Source organism: Zophobas morio, unplaced genomic scaffold (assembly GCF_036711695.1).
Source record: "Zophobas morio isolate AGI-343-1 ecotype UQ-CSIRO unplaced genomic scaffold, CSIRO_AGI_Zmor_V1 ptg000026l, whole genome shotgun sequence".
NCBI lineage: Eukaryota > Metazoa > Arthropoda > Insecta > Coleoptera > Tenebrionidae > Zophobas > Zophobas morio.
In genome coordinates, this window is record NW_026972131.1 from 1289127 (window position 1) to 1305608 (window position 16482).

The following is a 16482-nucleotide window of genomic DNA, read 5'->3' on the forward strand; positions in this document are numbered from 1 at the left end:
ACACCAAACAACAACAGACAAAATACTACTATGACAGGACTACAAAAGCTAAACCTAATTTTGTGAACAATCAAAATGTTACCTTACAAAAGGGAGGTAAATGGGAGTCGGCAAAAATTGTAAATAAATGTAATGAACCTAGGTCATAAACGAATACGTTCCTATTATTAACTGTGACGACAATGATGATGACAAATTTATAGATGTATCAAAGCAAAGTGTTAGTCAGAGACAACGAAGAACACCCTCGCGATTTAAAGACTATATTTTGTACTAATTGTTAAGTATTAGAATTAAGAAGGGGGGTGTTATAGGAGTAGGCTTAGAGAATGTTGTTAGATACGTAAGAGATTAGAATAAACAAATAATTGTAGAAGCTGGTTTTATTAATATTCTAAAACCAATATAAAACAGACGTCAGAATTTGCAAGCCACCTTCGGCTCCGTTTGAAGTTGAACCGGTTTTATTTTATTTTTATTCGCAAATTTCGACTCTATGGACGGCTACAATATCTATGCAAGCCACTATACCTACTATCATTGTTTAAGTATATACTTAAACAATGGTTTCAGGTAGGTGTCAATGGAATAATGCGATTAAGTATTCTGACCGTTTTAAGGAGTGCTCGTCCAATAGTGCGTAAACTAAGAGATATGGTTGATTTTGATAAATACCTAATGTCTAACGACATATTACGCCTACGTTTGTATGTAGGTAGAGTGCTTTTCTCTAAAAGGTACATGGGCGGAGTCAGAGATCTGCGCGTGGAAGTTGGCGGGAATAGATGATACTATAGACAGTGGCGTATCTTTTGGATATTGAATCTGGGGCCAATGTTATGTGGTACTAGAAATCACAGCCAAAAAAATGGAAACACAAATTTATTTTGTGAAAATGTCTTTCCTATGTTATAAAATCATAGGCATAACAATTTTTTCCCAAAAAATCAAACTATACACTCACAATAAACCAAGAAAATTCTCCAAAGAGTTCTCTAACGCCAGACGCCACTGAAGATGAATCACCACGTGCTGGATTCTTTCACCCCGCAATGCCGAACCAAATTTCGTTTCTGTGCACGTTTATTGGTGTGTACCTTTTACAGAAAAACACTCTACTACCCCATTTATTATATTTCCAGTCTGTATATTTTGGTTTTTATTGTTGGAACATTTTTCGCTTCATTCTTAAGTACAAGCCAGGTAAGAACTGAAGTAGGTAAGAATTATCAATGAGACCGGCGGTCCTTCAGTAGCTCGTAAATGAAGAGATTTGTAGTAAAGTTTCCTAGAACAGTCTGTCTTTTCAATGAAAATTTTAGTTGGGCCTGTCTAATTTGCAGACCACAGTTTATCTTGCAGACTGGGGGTTAAAAATGCTCCAATCAAGTTGAAACTCAACATTTGCTTATTTCTCAATACAAAGATTATTGACACAAAATTTCAACCCAATCGGAGAAACCGTTAAAAACTACCCCCAAAACAACCTTGCAGACTGGCACTTAAAAATACTCTAATCAAGTTAAATTTTGACATTCGCTAGTTTTTCAATACGAGGATTATTGATGCAAAATTTCAGCCCATTCGGAGAAACCCTCAAAAATCACCCCCAAAACAACCTTGCAGACTGGGGATTAAAAATGCTCCAATCAAGTTAAAACTCGATATTTGCTTATTTCTCAATACGAAGATTGTTGATACAAAATTTCAAGCCGTTCGGAGAAACCCTTAACAACCAGCCTTAAAACAGATTTGCAGACTGGGGGTTAAAAAAGTTCCAATCAAGTTAAAACTCGATATTTGCTTATTTCTTAATACGAAGATTGTTAATACAAAATTTCAACCCGTTCGGAGAAACCGTTAAAAACTACCCCTAAAACAACCTTGCAGACTGGGGGTAAAAAAAGTTTCAATCAAATCAAAAACTCGATATTTGCTTATTTCTCAATACAAAGATTATTGACACAAAATTTCAACCCGTTCGGAGAAACCGTTAAAAACTACCCCTAAAACAACCTTGCAGACTAGGGCTTAAAAATACTCTAATCAATTCAAAATTTGACATTCGCTAGTTTTTCAATACGAGGATTATTGATGCAAAATTTTACCCCATTCGGAGAAACCCTCAAAAATCATCCCCAAAACAACCTTGCAGACTGGGGGTAAAAAAAGCTTCAATCAAATCAAAACTCGACATTTGCTTATTTCTCAATACGAAGATTGTTGATGCAAAATTTCAGCCCGTTTGGAGAAACCGTTAAAAGCTACCCCCAAAACAACGTTGAAGACTGGGCCTTAAAAATATTATTACCAAAACGAAACTTGGTGTTTAGTTTTTATCTATACGAGAAGTGATAAGGCAAAAAAACAGCCTTTTTTAATATGCTCTTAACAAGTACCCCAAAGCAATCTTTCATACGGGAGCTTAAAAATACTCCAATTGAGTCGAAAGTACCACTTGCTGAGTTCTTTACTCAAAAAATTATCATGTCAAATTTTAGTCGCCTTGAAACAACTTATAAAAATGATTGATAGTTGAAATTCATTTAAAGTACAAGTAGCAGAAAAATTTCAGACACATATAAAGAGACAGTACATTATGTCAAGAATGAGAGGAGGGAAGATTGTTTGAAAAAATGCCTGGTACCGCGTTTTCTACTAGAGTCATAAATGGTTCTTCCAGGTCCTCCGAGAAACTGGTTGTTCCAGTGGCGTGCTCGAAAGCGTTTGCGGGATACTAGGCATAAAACAAAAATAATTTCATAAGAAAGCATATAAAAGTAGCAGCAGCAAATTTACTTGAGTTTTTAATTGGTTAAGATTCGTTGCTACGATCGTTGAGATATCTCCACCTTTGCGCAAACCCAGCTAATTCCTACTATAATTAATCACCTAATGATCTTAATATGCATTGTTAATTATGAAAAATATTGTTTTGTTACCTTTTATAACTGTATTTTAATGCGTATACACTGACCGGCAAAAATCCTACCACGCTGTAAAATTTCGCAAAATCAAACTTTAAAAATTGTTAATTTAACTAGTGATCGTTATTTTATTAAAGAACCATTCACTGTTGACACATGATGTATAAATTAGCAACAAAAAAGAAGACAAATAAACGCAGAATTAAATTTAATTTAACAAAATAACAGAAACAGAGCGACAATTTGGGAGACGTCTGTAAGAGTTAACGACATTATTTTCGCGTGAAATAGTATATTAAGTATTAAGAACGGTAAGGGTGGTCGCTTCGCTCCGTCTCCAAACTTTTGTCTTCGACCAGTAAACCCCCTTAACGTTCGTGATGCTTATACTATTTTTTGTACGACCATCAAAAGATTTGCGTCTTTTTATCAAATTCATAAATTGAAAGAATTTATATCAAACATCAACAAGGTCTTTTTTTGATTTAAAATTTGTTACTATGGTTTCGATTAATATAAACAATAATTTTAAAAATCAGTTTCCATCATCCATTTTGACCGTTGTCGATTTAGATTTGATCTGGCTTGATTTCGAGTTAATTTTCTTTCCGCGACTATTAGTGAGTGATTTATTTGCTTAAAATATCAATCATGAGTGATTCTGAAAGCGAAAATATCGAAGTCGAACAAGCATGGAATTTAAAATTAAAAAAATCTTGAATGCGTGATTACTTACCGTTCAGCTGAACAGTAAGTAATTTGCTTACCGTTCGCCTCTTGGTTGTTAGTCGTAGCAACCATGTAGCAACCCGTAAACTGAACTTACTGCTATGGAAACCTGTACGGTAAATGATCGAAAAAGCAATGGTTGTACAAAAACGTTTATTAACTGCCAAACTTATAATCAAATGATGAAAAACACTGTTTACAACAACAGCCTCCTTTATTATTTTAATTAAGAAAATATCCTAATTGGTCTGTTTCTGTTATTTTGTTAAATTAATTTAAATTTTGCGTTTATTTGTCTTATTTTTTTTTTGTTAATTTGTACATCATGTGCCAACAGTTTATAAATAAGGTATGTAGTGCCATTGGAAAGATTAAAATCATGTATATTTTCAAATTCTATATTTTTTTTCTTGAATTTTTACATCTATATCGTTATTTCCATCTAAGAATTTAATTTATCAATACAACTAAAATTTCTCTAAATACATGCACTCAACTAGATTAGTCTTAACTGTAGTCGTCTTTACTTTTACTAAGATTTTCCAATTCTATGTCACTTTCACCGCTAGTACGTAAAAGAGTTTTGACAAAAATTTACATATACTCCTATCTTTTTTTTAACTTAAAATGCAATCGAATCAAGTTACATTTGCAACAGCGTAACCAAACAACCTTTCTTATTTCCCATTTTATACAATTTATGTCATAGATTTATGTCTATTAACGCTTAAACAATGTCATACAAAATAGAGTTGCAAAGAGCCATATACCAGTTAATATAGTGAATATATATATTTTGGACCAAATATATTACACGCGCAACTATATACATAACAATTAAAGACTGCGAGGTAGCAATACCACAATAAGTTTAGAAAGATTAAGAAGAAAGACAAGAGCCTGGAACATCAACAAGAAGATTGGCTCGATTGTTTAGAGTTCCTATATAACAGTTTCTAGAGAAATAGGCAAAAACAACTTAAAATACAACAAAAGAGCTAAATGTTCAAAACATACAGCATCGCAGTTAGAGAGAATTCTTAGATGTTGCCGGCTATTGAGAATTCATCATTTTCTGGACAATCGTGTGGTTGTGCTGGGCGATGAAAAATATTTTACGTTTGCCCATTCAGAGATGGAAGGTAACGATGGATTTTATACAAACAATATAGAAGAAATTACAAATAAAATTTAAGTCGAAGGCAAAGTTTGAAGATAAAATTTTGGTTTGATGGGCTATATCTTCGGCCGGCGTTTCAGCACAATTCATTGGCCGTGCTAGAGGTGACGCGGTCAATATATAACAATATATGGGAACACCATAATAACGAAGATGTAATATTTTGGCCAAATTTAGCAAGTTGCCATTATACTAGAATGTCCAGGGATTGGTTAGAAAGCAATAATATAAGTTTTGTACCTAAGAAAAGGTAATCCCCCCATAGTGCCCCGAGTGCAAACAATCGAAAACAAAATTTGGGGAATACTAAGTAGAAAGGTTTAAAACAACGGCTGGGAAGCCAATTTAGAAGAACAATTAAAAAGAACAATTTACCAGACAGTTAGAGAAATGGACGTGGACACCATCCAAAGGCTGTAAGACCTACATATGAAGACAATTTTGCGTCGTATTGAATATAACGAATCTTTATCTGTTTTCCCATTAATAATAATTAATTAAGAAATTAGCACATTTCTGGGTTCTTTTTGAAATCCAAATAAAATTAAGTTTGAGCTTCCTATTATTAATTTAAACTTTCTCTCAAAACGTTTTTTTTTTACGTTAGGTTTCTCGGAAATTAAAAATGTCTAATTTTCTTTAAAATATCTTTAAGATTTTGTTTCCTCTGAATTTTAAATTTTCTCTTCTGGACATCACTAACTTTGTATATATTTTTTGACTGATGATGAAAGTTTAATTAAATATCTCAAAGAACTCAAAACCAGCATATAGTATGTACTGAATGAACCAAGTTAACAGCAAAAATGACGTGTAAAAACGCACAAAAAATGAGAGATTGGACGAAAAAATGCCGAACTTATGCATTCTTACATAGTAGCAACAATTATCTAACAGCGATAAACATGAACTCAAATTATCACAATTCACGTATCTGTAACAAATACTCCTATGTTCGTAATTTATATATTTTTTAAATTTAAATATTAATAAATTAACTAATAATTAATAATAAAATAATAAAAAAAGAAATTAATGTCAAATTTTGACTTGATTAGAGTATTTTTAAGCCCTAGTCTGCAAGGTTGTTTTAGGGGTAGTTTTTAACAGTTTCTCCGAACAGGTTGAAATTTTGTATTAACAATCTTCGTATTGAGAAATAAACAAATATCGAGTTTTAACTAGATTGGAGCATTTTTAACCCCCAGTCTGCAAGGTTGTTTTAGGGGTGATTTTTGCGGGTTTCTCCGAATGGGCTGAAATTTTGCATCAATAATCCTCGTATTAAAAAACTAGGGATTGTCAAAATTTAACTTGATCAGAGTATTTTTAAGCTCCAGTCTGCAAGGTTGTTTGGGGGTAGTTTTTAACGGTTTCTCCGAACGGGTTGAAATTTTGTGTCAATAATCTTTGTATTGAGAAATAAGCAAATATCGAGTTTTGATTTGATTGAAGCTTTTTTTACCCCCAGTCTGCAAGGTTGTTTTGGGGATGATTTTTGAGGGTTTCTCCGAATGGGGTAAAATTTTGCATCAATAATCCTCGTATTGAAAAACTAGCGAATGTCAAATTTTGAATTGATTAGAGTATTTTTAAGCCCTAGTCTGCAAGGTTGTTTTAGGGGTAGTTTTTAACGGTTTCTCCGAACGGGTTGAAATTTTGTGTCAATAATCTTTGTATTGAGAAATAAGCAAATATCGAGTTTTTGATTTGATTGAAACTTTTTTTACCCCCAGTCTGCAAGGTTGTTTTAGGGGTAGTTTTTAACGGTTTCTCCGAACGGGTTGAAATTTTGTATTAACAATCTTCGTATTAAGAAATAAGCAAATATCGAGTTTTAACTTGATTGGAACTTTTTTAACCCCCAGTCTGCAAATCTGTTTTAAGGCTGGTTGTTAAGGGTTTCTCCGAACGGCTTGAAATTTTGTATCAACAATCTTCGTATTGAGAAATAAGCAAATATCGAGTTTTAACTTGATTGGAGCATTTTTAATCCCCAGTCTGCAAGGTTGTTTTGGGGGTGATTTTTGAGGGTTTCTCCGAATGGGCTGAAATTTTGCATCAATAATCCTCGTATTGAAAAACTAGCGAATGTCAAAATTTAACTTGATTAGAGTATTTTTAAGTGCCAGTCTGCAAGGTTGTTTTGGGGGTAGTTTTTAACGGTTTCTCCGATTGGGTTGAAATTTTGTGTCAATAATCTTTGTATTGAGAAATAAGCAAATGTTGAGTTTCAACTTGATTGGAGCATTTTTAACCCCCAGTCTGCAAGATAAACTGTGGTCTGCAAATTAGACAGGCCTATTTTAGTTTGTTAACGTAATTAAGTAGGTAGGTAAAATTTTAAACCAGATCCACATTTTTACTATGAAATGTGAGTACAATATGCTATATTCCTTTCTCGCTGCAAGACAGAACAAATAGATGAATAGTTTTTAAAACTGTCCCATTTTTCCACTGTTTATATTCTTGTGTCGAAGTGAAACACTAAAAAGCCGAAAGTCCGGAGATACAAGAGTGAGTTTTAAAACACATAAAAACGACTTCTTTTTGGAAAAGCTTATTTAAATACTTAAATATTGTTCTGTAACGTCCTGCGACGTGGAATGGAGTTTCTTAATGTACAAAAGTATGTTAGATAATAACCGAAAAATTTTCTTGGTTAAAACTAAAGGAAACACAATTATTATTTGAAATTAAAATAAATAATATCAAGAACTTGTGCTATGTATGAAAAATATTCATTTTAAATAAGTAAACTATGTCAATAAACCATAAAACCACAACAATCTTTTTTTTTTCACAAATTATATTTCAATAAATTTTCAGCAGCGAGTTATCGATATACTTAATTGCATTTACAATATAAAATGTGAAAGAAAATGTCTTATTTGTTAGTTTATGCGACATATGTTACCCGTTTTTTAAGACATATATGAATGGATATGTTTTGTCTTTAGTATATATCTGTCCGTCTCTAGACTAATAAATTTTCTAAAAAAATATAGTTAGTTTTGAGAAAACGCATTTGCAACCATTTTCCATGTTCCATATTATTAGTAACAAAAGCGAGCTCGCGAAAGCGTAAAAAAAATTCCAAGTCCGGTAAAATTCAGCCAAAAAGGACAAGTCTTGTAAAGTGTTACTATGTGTTTAAACATTTGATGCTGATTTGCACGAATAAACAAATTAAAACATTAGCCAAACAGCGGTTGCTAACGATGTCAGAAAAAGGGACTCGATTTGAACTTTTTCCAAAATAGTAATTATTTTATCGAATAAAAAAAATATGTTGACAGTATGAAATAAAATCCATAACGACATACCTCCGATAACTCTTTTCGCAGTACTCGTTTCGAAATTAAAAACTCGGCTCCCTACGGTCGCCTCGTCCTGAAACATTTCACTCTTTCTATAAAATTTGAGTTACCGGACCGTATTTATAATAATGTTAGCACTAACAAGTATTTAAAATAACAAGTAATAATTTGTTTGTTTTATTTATTTTTATTCATTATAATAATCCCATTTCTTTATCAGAAACTTTTAAACGAAATAAAACCTACTTGGCTAGAAATAACGGCAAACTTGTGTTAGGCTCATCTGGCAACGTTGTAAATTATCTAAATGCTGACTATGAGATTTTTACACATTTTTTTTTGTTGCCCTCTATCGAGTGGTAGATTAATTAAATGTATTGTTGGTGTGATTTGTGTTACCTATGAGCGTCATTGGTGTCCAAGCTTTTCGCCTGTTGGTGCGCCATCTCTTGTTCGCCGGTCGTTGGCCTGGTCGCTCCAAACAATAGCATAGGTCTATCAATGTATGATAGAAACATTCATCAACAAAGTATTTACAAAACAAAACTTAGCAAGGCTTTATGAAAAACAAAAGATCTGGTGTGAAATCAACTTGTGCAAATAGAAATATTATGTGAGGTTAAAACTGTAGATCATGAAATTTACGTTCAATTAAAATTCATTTCAGTGATTTTCCTTATACAACAAAGGAAAATTACTAAGGTCAAAATTGCAAAGTTAACAAAACTTACATGAGATTAATTTTTGCCACACTTTATTAACGATTCAAACAAAGAGTTTACATTCTGTCAAATTATATCATGATCTAAGTGATTGGTTACTTCAAAAAAACAATTTACTTTGAGTGTTTAAAATACCGCGAACTGGTTACCCCAACAAAACACATAATAAACAAACACAAAAAAATCCACTCATCGTTGCAAGATAAAAAGCGTCTCGGTGATGTAAATTTTAAATCGTTGCTAGGAATTGCCTCGATGTATATTTTAGCGGCAGGAGGAATAAGCCTCGTTGATATTATTAATCTCTAGCGTTGCGAGGACGAACCTCGATGATGAAGTAATCAATCTGTAGCGTTGTGAGGACATGCCTCGATGATGTAATTAATCTGTAGCGTTGTGAGGGCATGATAACCGCCTAAGGGAAGGAATTATTTTAACCCCCCGCCAGTTCCCAGTATAATGAACTTGTTTAACTGCCGTAAATGAACTATTAGTAATCTTGTGTGAAGAATTAAGAAGTGTTATAATGTAACACTTACGTATATGCATCCAGAAACCTATTCGTAACTAAACAGCAAGGTGTTTTCCTGACTAAGTGAATTTCATGAAATCTTCTAGCAAGTGGTTTATTTAAATAATCCTGATTGTTAAATTGTGTTTGCATTAGCTGAAGATTAAGAAAAACGAATTTGATTGGTGAATTTACGAACAATAAAACAAATTTACAGCACGTGTTTCGCGTTAAACAGCAGTCCGCATTTTTTCGATTAAAAGGCCGCAAGAATTATCCGCGCGGATTGGGGAGAACTGAGCGACGTCGGTTGCAATTGATTGTCGTTAAACAAAGGCTTCCTCCCTTTTATTGACTACCAAACCACCTAATTTAAACCTAGCTACTTACAGCGTCTTTCACCATGCATCCACTTACTACACCGATCAGAGAGATAATGAATCACCTTTCAACATGCTGCCCTCTGTCTCTACCAACCCTCTAACTAAAATCCCCTAGCGCTACGTGCATATTTGGTTGCCTATGTTTAACGATTTCCTTTTTGTGATTGAATTTTTTTCCTCTTTCAAATTCAAATTATTCAAATGTGATTTCGCGCCGTTGTTAATTAATTTCAGCGCGAAAATTTTTATTTAAATTCGGTCATCACAACCTTATCGATGGCAATAGATAAATCCTTATCGCCAACAATAAGATATAAATCGAATGATAATAATCGTTCAAATATGCTGCACTTGTGAGTTTTTCGTGTAGTGACTTCTGTTTTAGTTCATTTTAGTTTAATGTAGTGTGCTAGTGTGTAAATTGTTTTTTTTATGTTGTACTACGTGATGCGGCATATGGATTTCTTGCAAATTTCGTCTCCTGACAGTTTCCTTGGTCAATCGTCACTGTTGAACAATCATAATGACAAAGCTTTTTTGCTAAAATTACGATTACGAAGTTTACACTAATTCCACCCCAGGAACTGAAAGATCTCGTACTTTTTGATACTATTGCCATAAACAGTCTCGTTACGGTATGTATATTGATCGTTTATTTTAGTTTAAAAATTCACCAATTTTTTCTACTATTCGGGGGCCTCCATCTCATTCACTTAATCTAATCAGCATCAAAACAATCAGACTCTTAAATATAAATAGATTACTAACATTTCAAGCAGCAACTGTTTGTTAATATTTAACTAAAAATCCTTTAATAAGCTAAGAAAAACTAGATATCGCACCCTTTGCCGTTTTCTTCAATAACTTTGTACGAGTGTATATTTTGTTTGTTGTTTACAAAAGAAAGAAAATTTGGCGGCGGTCATTTTCTGTTCTGCGTTTTAACCATAAACCAGGCACAAACTAAAAACATAAACTATGTTATGTATTTATACTTGGTGCATATTTGATTAACATTTATATTTTTTGGCAGTGTGGCTGTGACTTCTCTTTTTCTTTCCTGTGTACCCTGTGTAACCAACAAGGGTCGATTTTTTGTGTCCACTGCGAATAAGGCCTTAGTTGCAACATGCTTATTATTATTTTGTTTTAAGTTATGTAGCAGTTGCTATAATACAATTTTAATGTTAAAATGTAATTAAAATTTTGTTTTGGAAGTATCACATCTGATGTGACGAAACGCAGTAACATGAGAATTTTTTTGTGCGTCATATCAAACAAAGTTACCATAAAAAATTCCAAAATGGTTTCGATATTTTTATCATTATATACCTACGTGTCACCTACTTCAAATTAAGATATTTCTCCGATTGCGATTAGTGTTTTGCATATGTATCCATTATTTTTTTGTTATTCTACATTGTTATGTTAACATTAATATCATTAATAATAATAATAATAATAATAAAAAAACGTCAAAAAAAAATATATATTTTTGTCCAACAGGCATGTGCCTACGGAGGACTCAACATACATACATACATACATACATATACTTATATAAACAATACTTTTTTCTGAACTACACTGACCGGCAAAAAAACGGCCACCTTGAAAAATTTCGCAAAACCAAACTTTAAACATTATTATTTTAACTAGTGATCGTTATTTTATTAATGAACCATTCACTATTGGCACATGATGTATAATTACCAAAAAGAAGAAGACAAATAAACGCAGAATTAAACTTAATTTAACAAAATAACAGAAACCGAGCGACAATTTGAGAGACGTCTGTAAGAGTTAATAGAATTGTTTTCGCGTGAAGACGTTTATTAATTGCCCAACTAATAATCAATTGATGAAAAACACTGTTTACAACAACAACCTCCTCAATTGTTTTTTTTTTTAAGAAAATATCGTACTAGGTCTGTTTCTGTTATTTTGTTAAATTAAATTTAATTCTGCGTTTATTTGTCTTCTTTTTTTGCTAATTTGTACATCAGGTGTCAATAGTGAACGGTTCTTTAATAAAATAACGATCATTAGTAAATTAATAATTTTTTCGATTTTAATAATGGAACTAAATACGTGAAGGAAATGAAACCTGTTCTCAAAAAGTTAGCGAGTTATTCACCATATCATCATTCATTAATAGAAACCTAAGTAAAATCAGGTACAAACACAAACTCGATTGTTCTTGTCGAATTTTTTTAAGTATAAAATTCAGAGTGTCGTTTAATCTATAAAGTGTGATTATGGCGTGAAATGTTTTTCCCCCAATTGTTCAGAAAACGTCACGGCTTAAGCAGAATCACAGTGGCGTAGAATACTCGTGGGGACCGTTGGTCGTCATACACAGATATCGCCTCCGAAACTAAGAAAATTTAACACTCATGTGACAGTTAACGTTTAATACACAATATATTTCAGGTGCTCCACGATGTGGCTAAAATTAGTGACAATATTATGGAAAAATTTAGTCATCAGAAAACGACACTGGGTTTTAACTATTAGCGAAATCGTAATCCCCATAATACTATTTACTTTGGTGGCTTATGGAAGATCCAAAATTAGTGGAATGAGTAAAGTGCATATCAAAGAACCTACATACTATGACGTCACTGATACACGCAACATATACTCTCATTTAGATCTTTACGAACTGAAACTTTGGTATGCACCAAGCACGAATTTTACAAGAGAGATAATATATAAAATTCAAGACAAACTTCAGATGCGAAGAGATAGTAATAAATTATCTCGGAACACGAAAACATTAAATTTAAAACATGTTATGTTATAGATGTAAAAGAGTTCGATTCTACCTGTGAACTGTTGTTAGAGTTTGGAAAAAATGCATCAACCCTGATTGCTGCTGTTAATTTTGATGTCCACGATATATATCATTTAAACTATGACTTAACAATTTACGATAAATATTTTAGATGGAACACAGATAAATTATTTATACCTGTGTTCTCTCCGGAAGAAGGAAGTAAGTGTCTAAAGTTTTCGTGGTTTTTAATAAACACAATACGTTTTCAGGAATGTCTAGTTATATGTATAAAGGTTTTGCTGCGTTACAACTGGCCATAGATATGTCTTTCGTGGAGTTCCATCTCGAGAAGGATAAAGGAAAGGAACATAAAAGGATAGATTTTTCTTTACAACAATTCCCAGACCCACCTCGCACTGATCATTCCGGAGTCAATCAATTATTTGTTCATTTTTTGCCAATTGTTACTATTTTCAGTTTCATATTTTTATGCCCGGCAGTATTACAACGAGTTGGAGAAGAAAAATTTTCAGGAACTAAAGTACACGCTAATATATTTTATGCAATTCTTTATCTTACTGGATAAAAATTTGTAGGAATATATGAAAATGATTGGTCTGAAGTCATCTTTAATTTGGTTGGGATGGTTTATACATGCTCTCATGACCAACATATTCTCCATTATAATAATTGTGGTATTAATGAAGGTACCGTTTTGGGGAGTCTCATATCCACCGATAGAACATTCAGATGGCACCGTTTTGTTTACATTCCTGTTTTTGTACTGCATGGCAGCTATAACGTTCTGCTTTTTTATTGCTAGCGTTATCAACATACGTAAGTATTTATTTCCGGAATAAATTGAATGTTAAATAATGAACTTCATGGATGAGAGGGTTGATTAATTTCGTTTGGGTTTTTCCATGTACATGTTGTCAGCAGTTTTTTTTTATTCTGCTGTCTTAACTAATTATCGAATTATAAAATAAATGAAACATAATTAACATAAGTGCTATTGTTATTGTGTTTACTATATTTTGTTATTAACTTATTTCAGCATCGGTGGCAACAGTACTCGGAATATTGTTGTGGCTTCTTTCATACTTTGTACCACAGTCATTTATAAATTCCCGTGAAGCTTTACAGTGGAAATACAAAATGCCTTTCGCCCTTTTTCCTAATATGGCACTTTCTTATGGTTACTCTTCTATATCAATATACGAAATGAGAGGTTGTTGCAGATATATTTCTACATTGATTATAATTATACAAAATATTATTTGCAGAGGTTGGTATTCAGTGGAATAATATTTTCCAGCCAGGAAGTGGAGACGATAACGATATAACGATGGGAAATGTGTTTATAACGTTGATATTCGACATGATATTATTCATGATGCTCACACTTTACATTGAAAATGTTAAACCAGGAGAATACGGATTTTCAAGACCATATAATTTCCCGTTTACTAATTTTGTCTCTGTAAGTTTTTTTTTTAAGTCTATGATATTTAAACAGTACGATATTTATGTAATTGACCATTTAATAGTAGTTTCAATTTCATTATTAGAATTATGATTTACAAATTAAGTTAACTTGGTAGAATTTGTAGATTTTTATACATCATAAAACTGTTTTAGTTTCTAAAAAAAAGTGTTGTGCAACTGAAACGATGTCTGGATCATCGAGTTCAAAACTCATTGGAAGACATATTATTACAAGACCCAGAAAAGGGATGCACATTAATACAAACACCGTGTATTCAAATTGTTCAACTTAATAAGAAATATGGCCATCATGTGGCTGTAGATGACCTAACAATGGACATATACAAAAATCGCATCACAGTGTTATTAGGTCAAAATGGTGCAGGAAAAACTACGACAATGTCTATTCTAACAGGTAATGCGCATAATTTTTTATAACAATAATTAAATCTGTAAAATCATAAGGAATGATCAATGCAACAAAGGGCGCAGTGTTAATTAATGGCCAGAACATTAAAACTCATACAGATGACGTTAGAAAACTAATGGGCCTTTGTCCACAACACAATATATTGTTCCCAGATTTGAATGTTCAGGAACACCTAAAGTTTTTTGCAAGAGTATGAACTGGTCTAAAACTTGTGGACGTTTTTATTTTATTTTATTTGTTTGTAGTTGAAAGGGTCGAAAACTCGTGATGACGATTCCAAAGAGATGCTAGAAATTCTTGGAATAGAGGAAAAGGCAAATGAAATGGCAAACGTCTTATCCGGCGGGATGAAACGAAAGCTCTGTCTTGGAATGGCTTTAATTGGGAATCCAGAGGTAGTATTTTATTGTTGCATAAGTGTCATGGGAGTTCTATCATATAGATCAACCCTACAGCTTACTAAAACTTGATAAGTTATCAGGGAGTTGTATTTAAACGGTTTAAATAACTGTTTTTTCATAAATAACCCATATTATTATTAGACAATATGTTTTTGATAGGTTTTGATTTTGGATGAACCGACATCCGGAATGGATCCAAAATCGCGTAGAAAAATCTGGAATTTGCTACTGGAATATAGAAAAACTAAAACCATATTGATAACGACACACTTAATGGAACAAGCTGACGTACTTGGAGACATGATAGCTATCATGGCAAATGGTCGATTACAATGTTACAACACACCACTAAACTTGAAGATACAATACAGTAAACCTTTGTAGAGTATTTATTCTCACAAACACCTTACACTTGACGATATTTTTAGATACTGGTTACCACTTAAATTTGTTACTTGATTCAAATAATGATAAAAATGAAATAGAGAAAACCGTTAAATTCCATTTTCCGGAAGTTAGAGAGATTCGTAGAAGTGAGGACTCTATCGTCTATTTGTTATCACTTGAGCAAAAAGCGAAGTATGCGCAAGTGATTGATGCTTTGGAAACGAATCAAAATACTTTAGGAATTAAGAGCATCAACATGGATCTAACAACTCTTGATGATGTGTTTTTAAAGTGAGAATCAGTGTGATTGATTTGCAATTTGATGCTCATTTTAAATTGTTGTTATTGTAGAGCATGCGACACCAGTAAGAACCAAGACGACATTGATGGAGAAAATAAAAGAGAAGCAGAAACCCTATCGAAGAATGGTACGTTTATTATAATAGTTTTTATTTAGAGAACCTTATATTGGGTAATTTAGTTTGGTATTCAACCCATATATGATTCAGCTATTAATATTTACAAAAAGTGATTATTATTTTTTCTTCAACTTATTTATTTAATACACTGAAAAAAAACCTTAAGGGCACTTTTATTAACCTCAAATATATATTTAATTATGATATCAAGCATTGTATCCAAAAACGGTTAAATTTGTTGCAATATTTATTAACTTTTCGAATAATTCTTGCCCAAAGAATATATTTGATAACAGTTCGGAAGCTCTAATTAAATACTTTTAACATTAAAATTCTTAGTACTAGTGTTGGTTTCAATCTGTTATAACCTTTTTACACCATATCTACCAGTAACGCTTCGTCATATGGGATACGAATAAATGTGTAATATGTATTGTATTATGCAACACCACATTAGAATTTTGTCAGTGTTTCTTTTTATTACAGCTTGGGAAACAAATTCGCCGGGCATATTGCTCACTGGAAATCAATTTTCAGCACTAATGAAAAAGCGTTGGTACTTTTTTCAGAAAAAGTTTTACTCGTTTTTTCCAGCAGTAAGTATTTACATTGATATTGGTCATTATATTGAGAAATCAGTACGATACTAGGTAGCATTCATACCATTTCATTTTGGAACACCTAAAACCGTATAGGAGGCTAATTTTTCATGCTTTGAACCATTATTAGATATAATTGGCCAGCCACTAAGTATTCGCATAGGCCATTCAATAAAATCTGATGCATTTTTTTTTCTATTCATTGAC

The 16482-nt window shown here is 32.5% G+C and overlaps 1 protein-coding gene across 1 annotated transcript in view; it reads left to right on the forward strand.

Moving 5' to 3' along the window:
• LOC135136639 (phospholipid-transporting ATPase ABCA1-like) overlaps window positions 1-16482 on the forward strand; it is an 82167-nt gene that overhangs the window by 58919 nt on the left and 6766 nt on the right. The window contains exons 2-14 of the mRNA XM_064066013.1: window positions 12206-12522; window positions 12579-12770; window positions 12821-13092; window positions 13148-13388; window positions 13609-13782; window positions 13838-14034; window positions 14193-14454; window positions 14505-14659; window positions 14715-14864; window positions 15030-15240; window positions 15299-15548; window positions 15609-15685; window positions 16163-16272. Coding sequence (XP_063922083.1) covers window positions 12216-12522; window positions 12579-12770; window positions 12821-13092; window positions 13148-13388; window positions 13609-13782; window positions 13838-14034; window positions 14193-14454; window positions 14505-14659; window positions 14715-14864; window positions 15030-15240; window positions 15299-15548; window positions 15609-15685; window positions 16163-16272 — 2598 coding nt within the window. The 5' untranslated portion in view covers window positions 12206-12215. The remainder of the gene's footprint in view (window positions 1-12205; window positions 12523-12578; window positions 12771-12820; window positions 13093-13147; window positions 13389-13608; window positions 13783-13837; window positions 14035-14192; window positions 14455-14504; window positions 14660-14714; window positions 14865-15029; window positions 15241-15298; window positions 15549-15608; window positions 15686-16162; window positions 16273-16482) is intronic.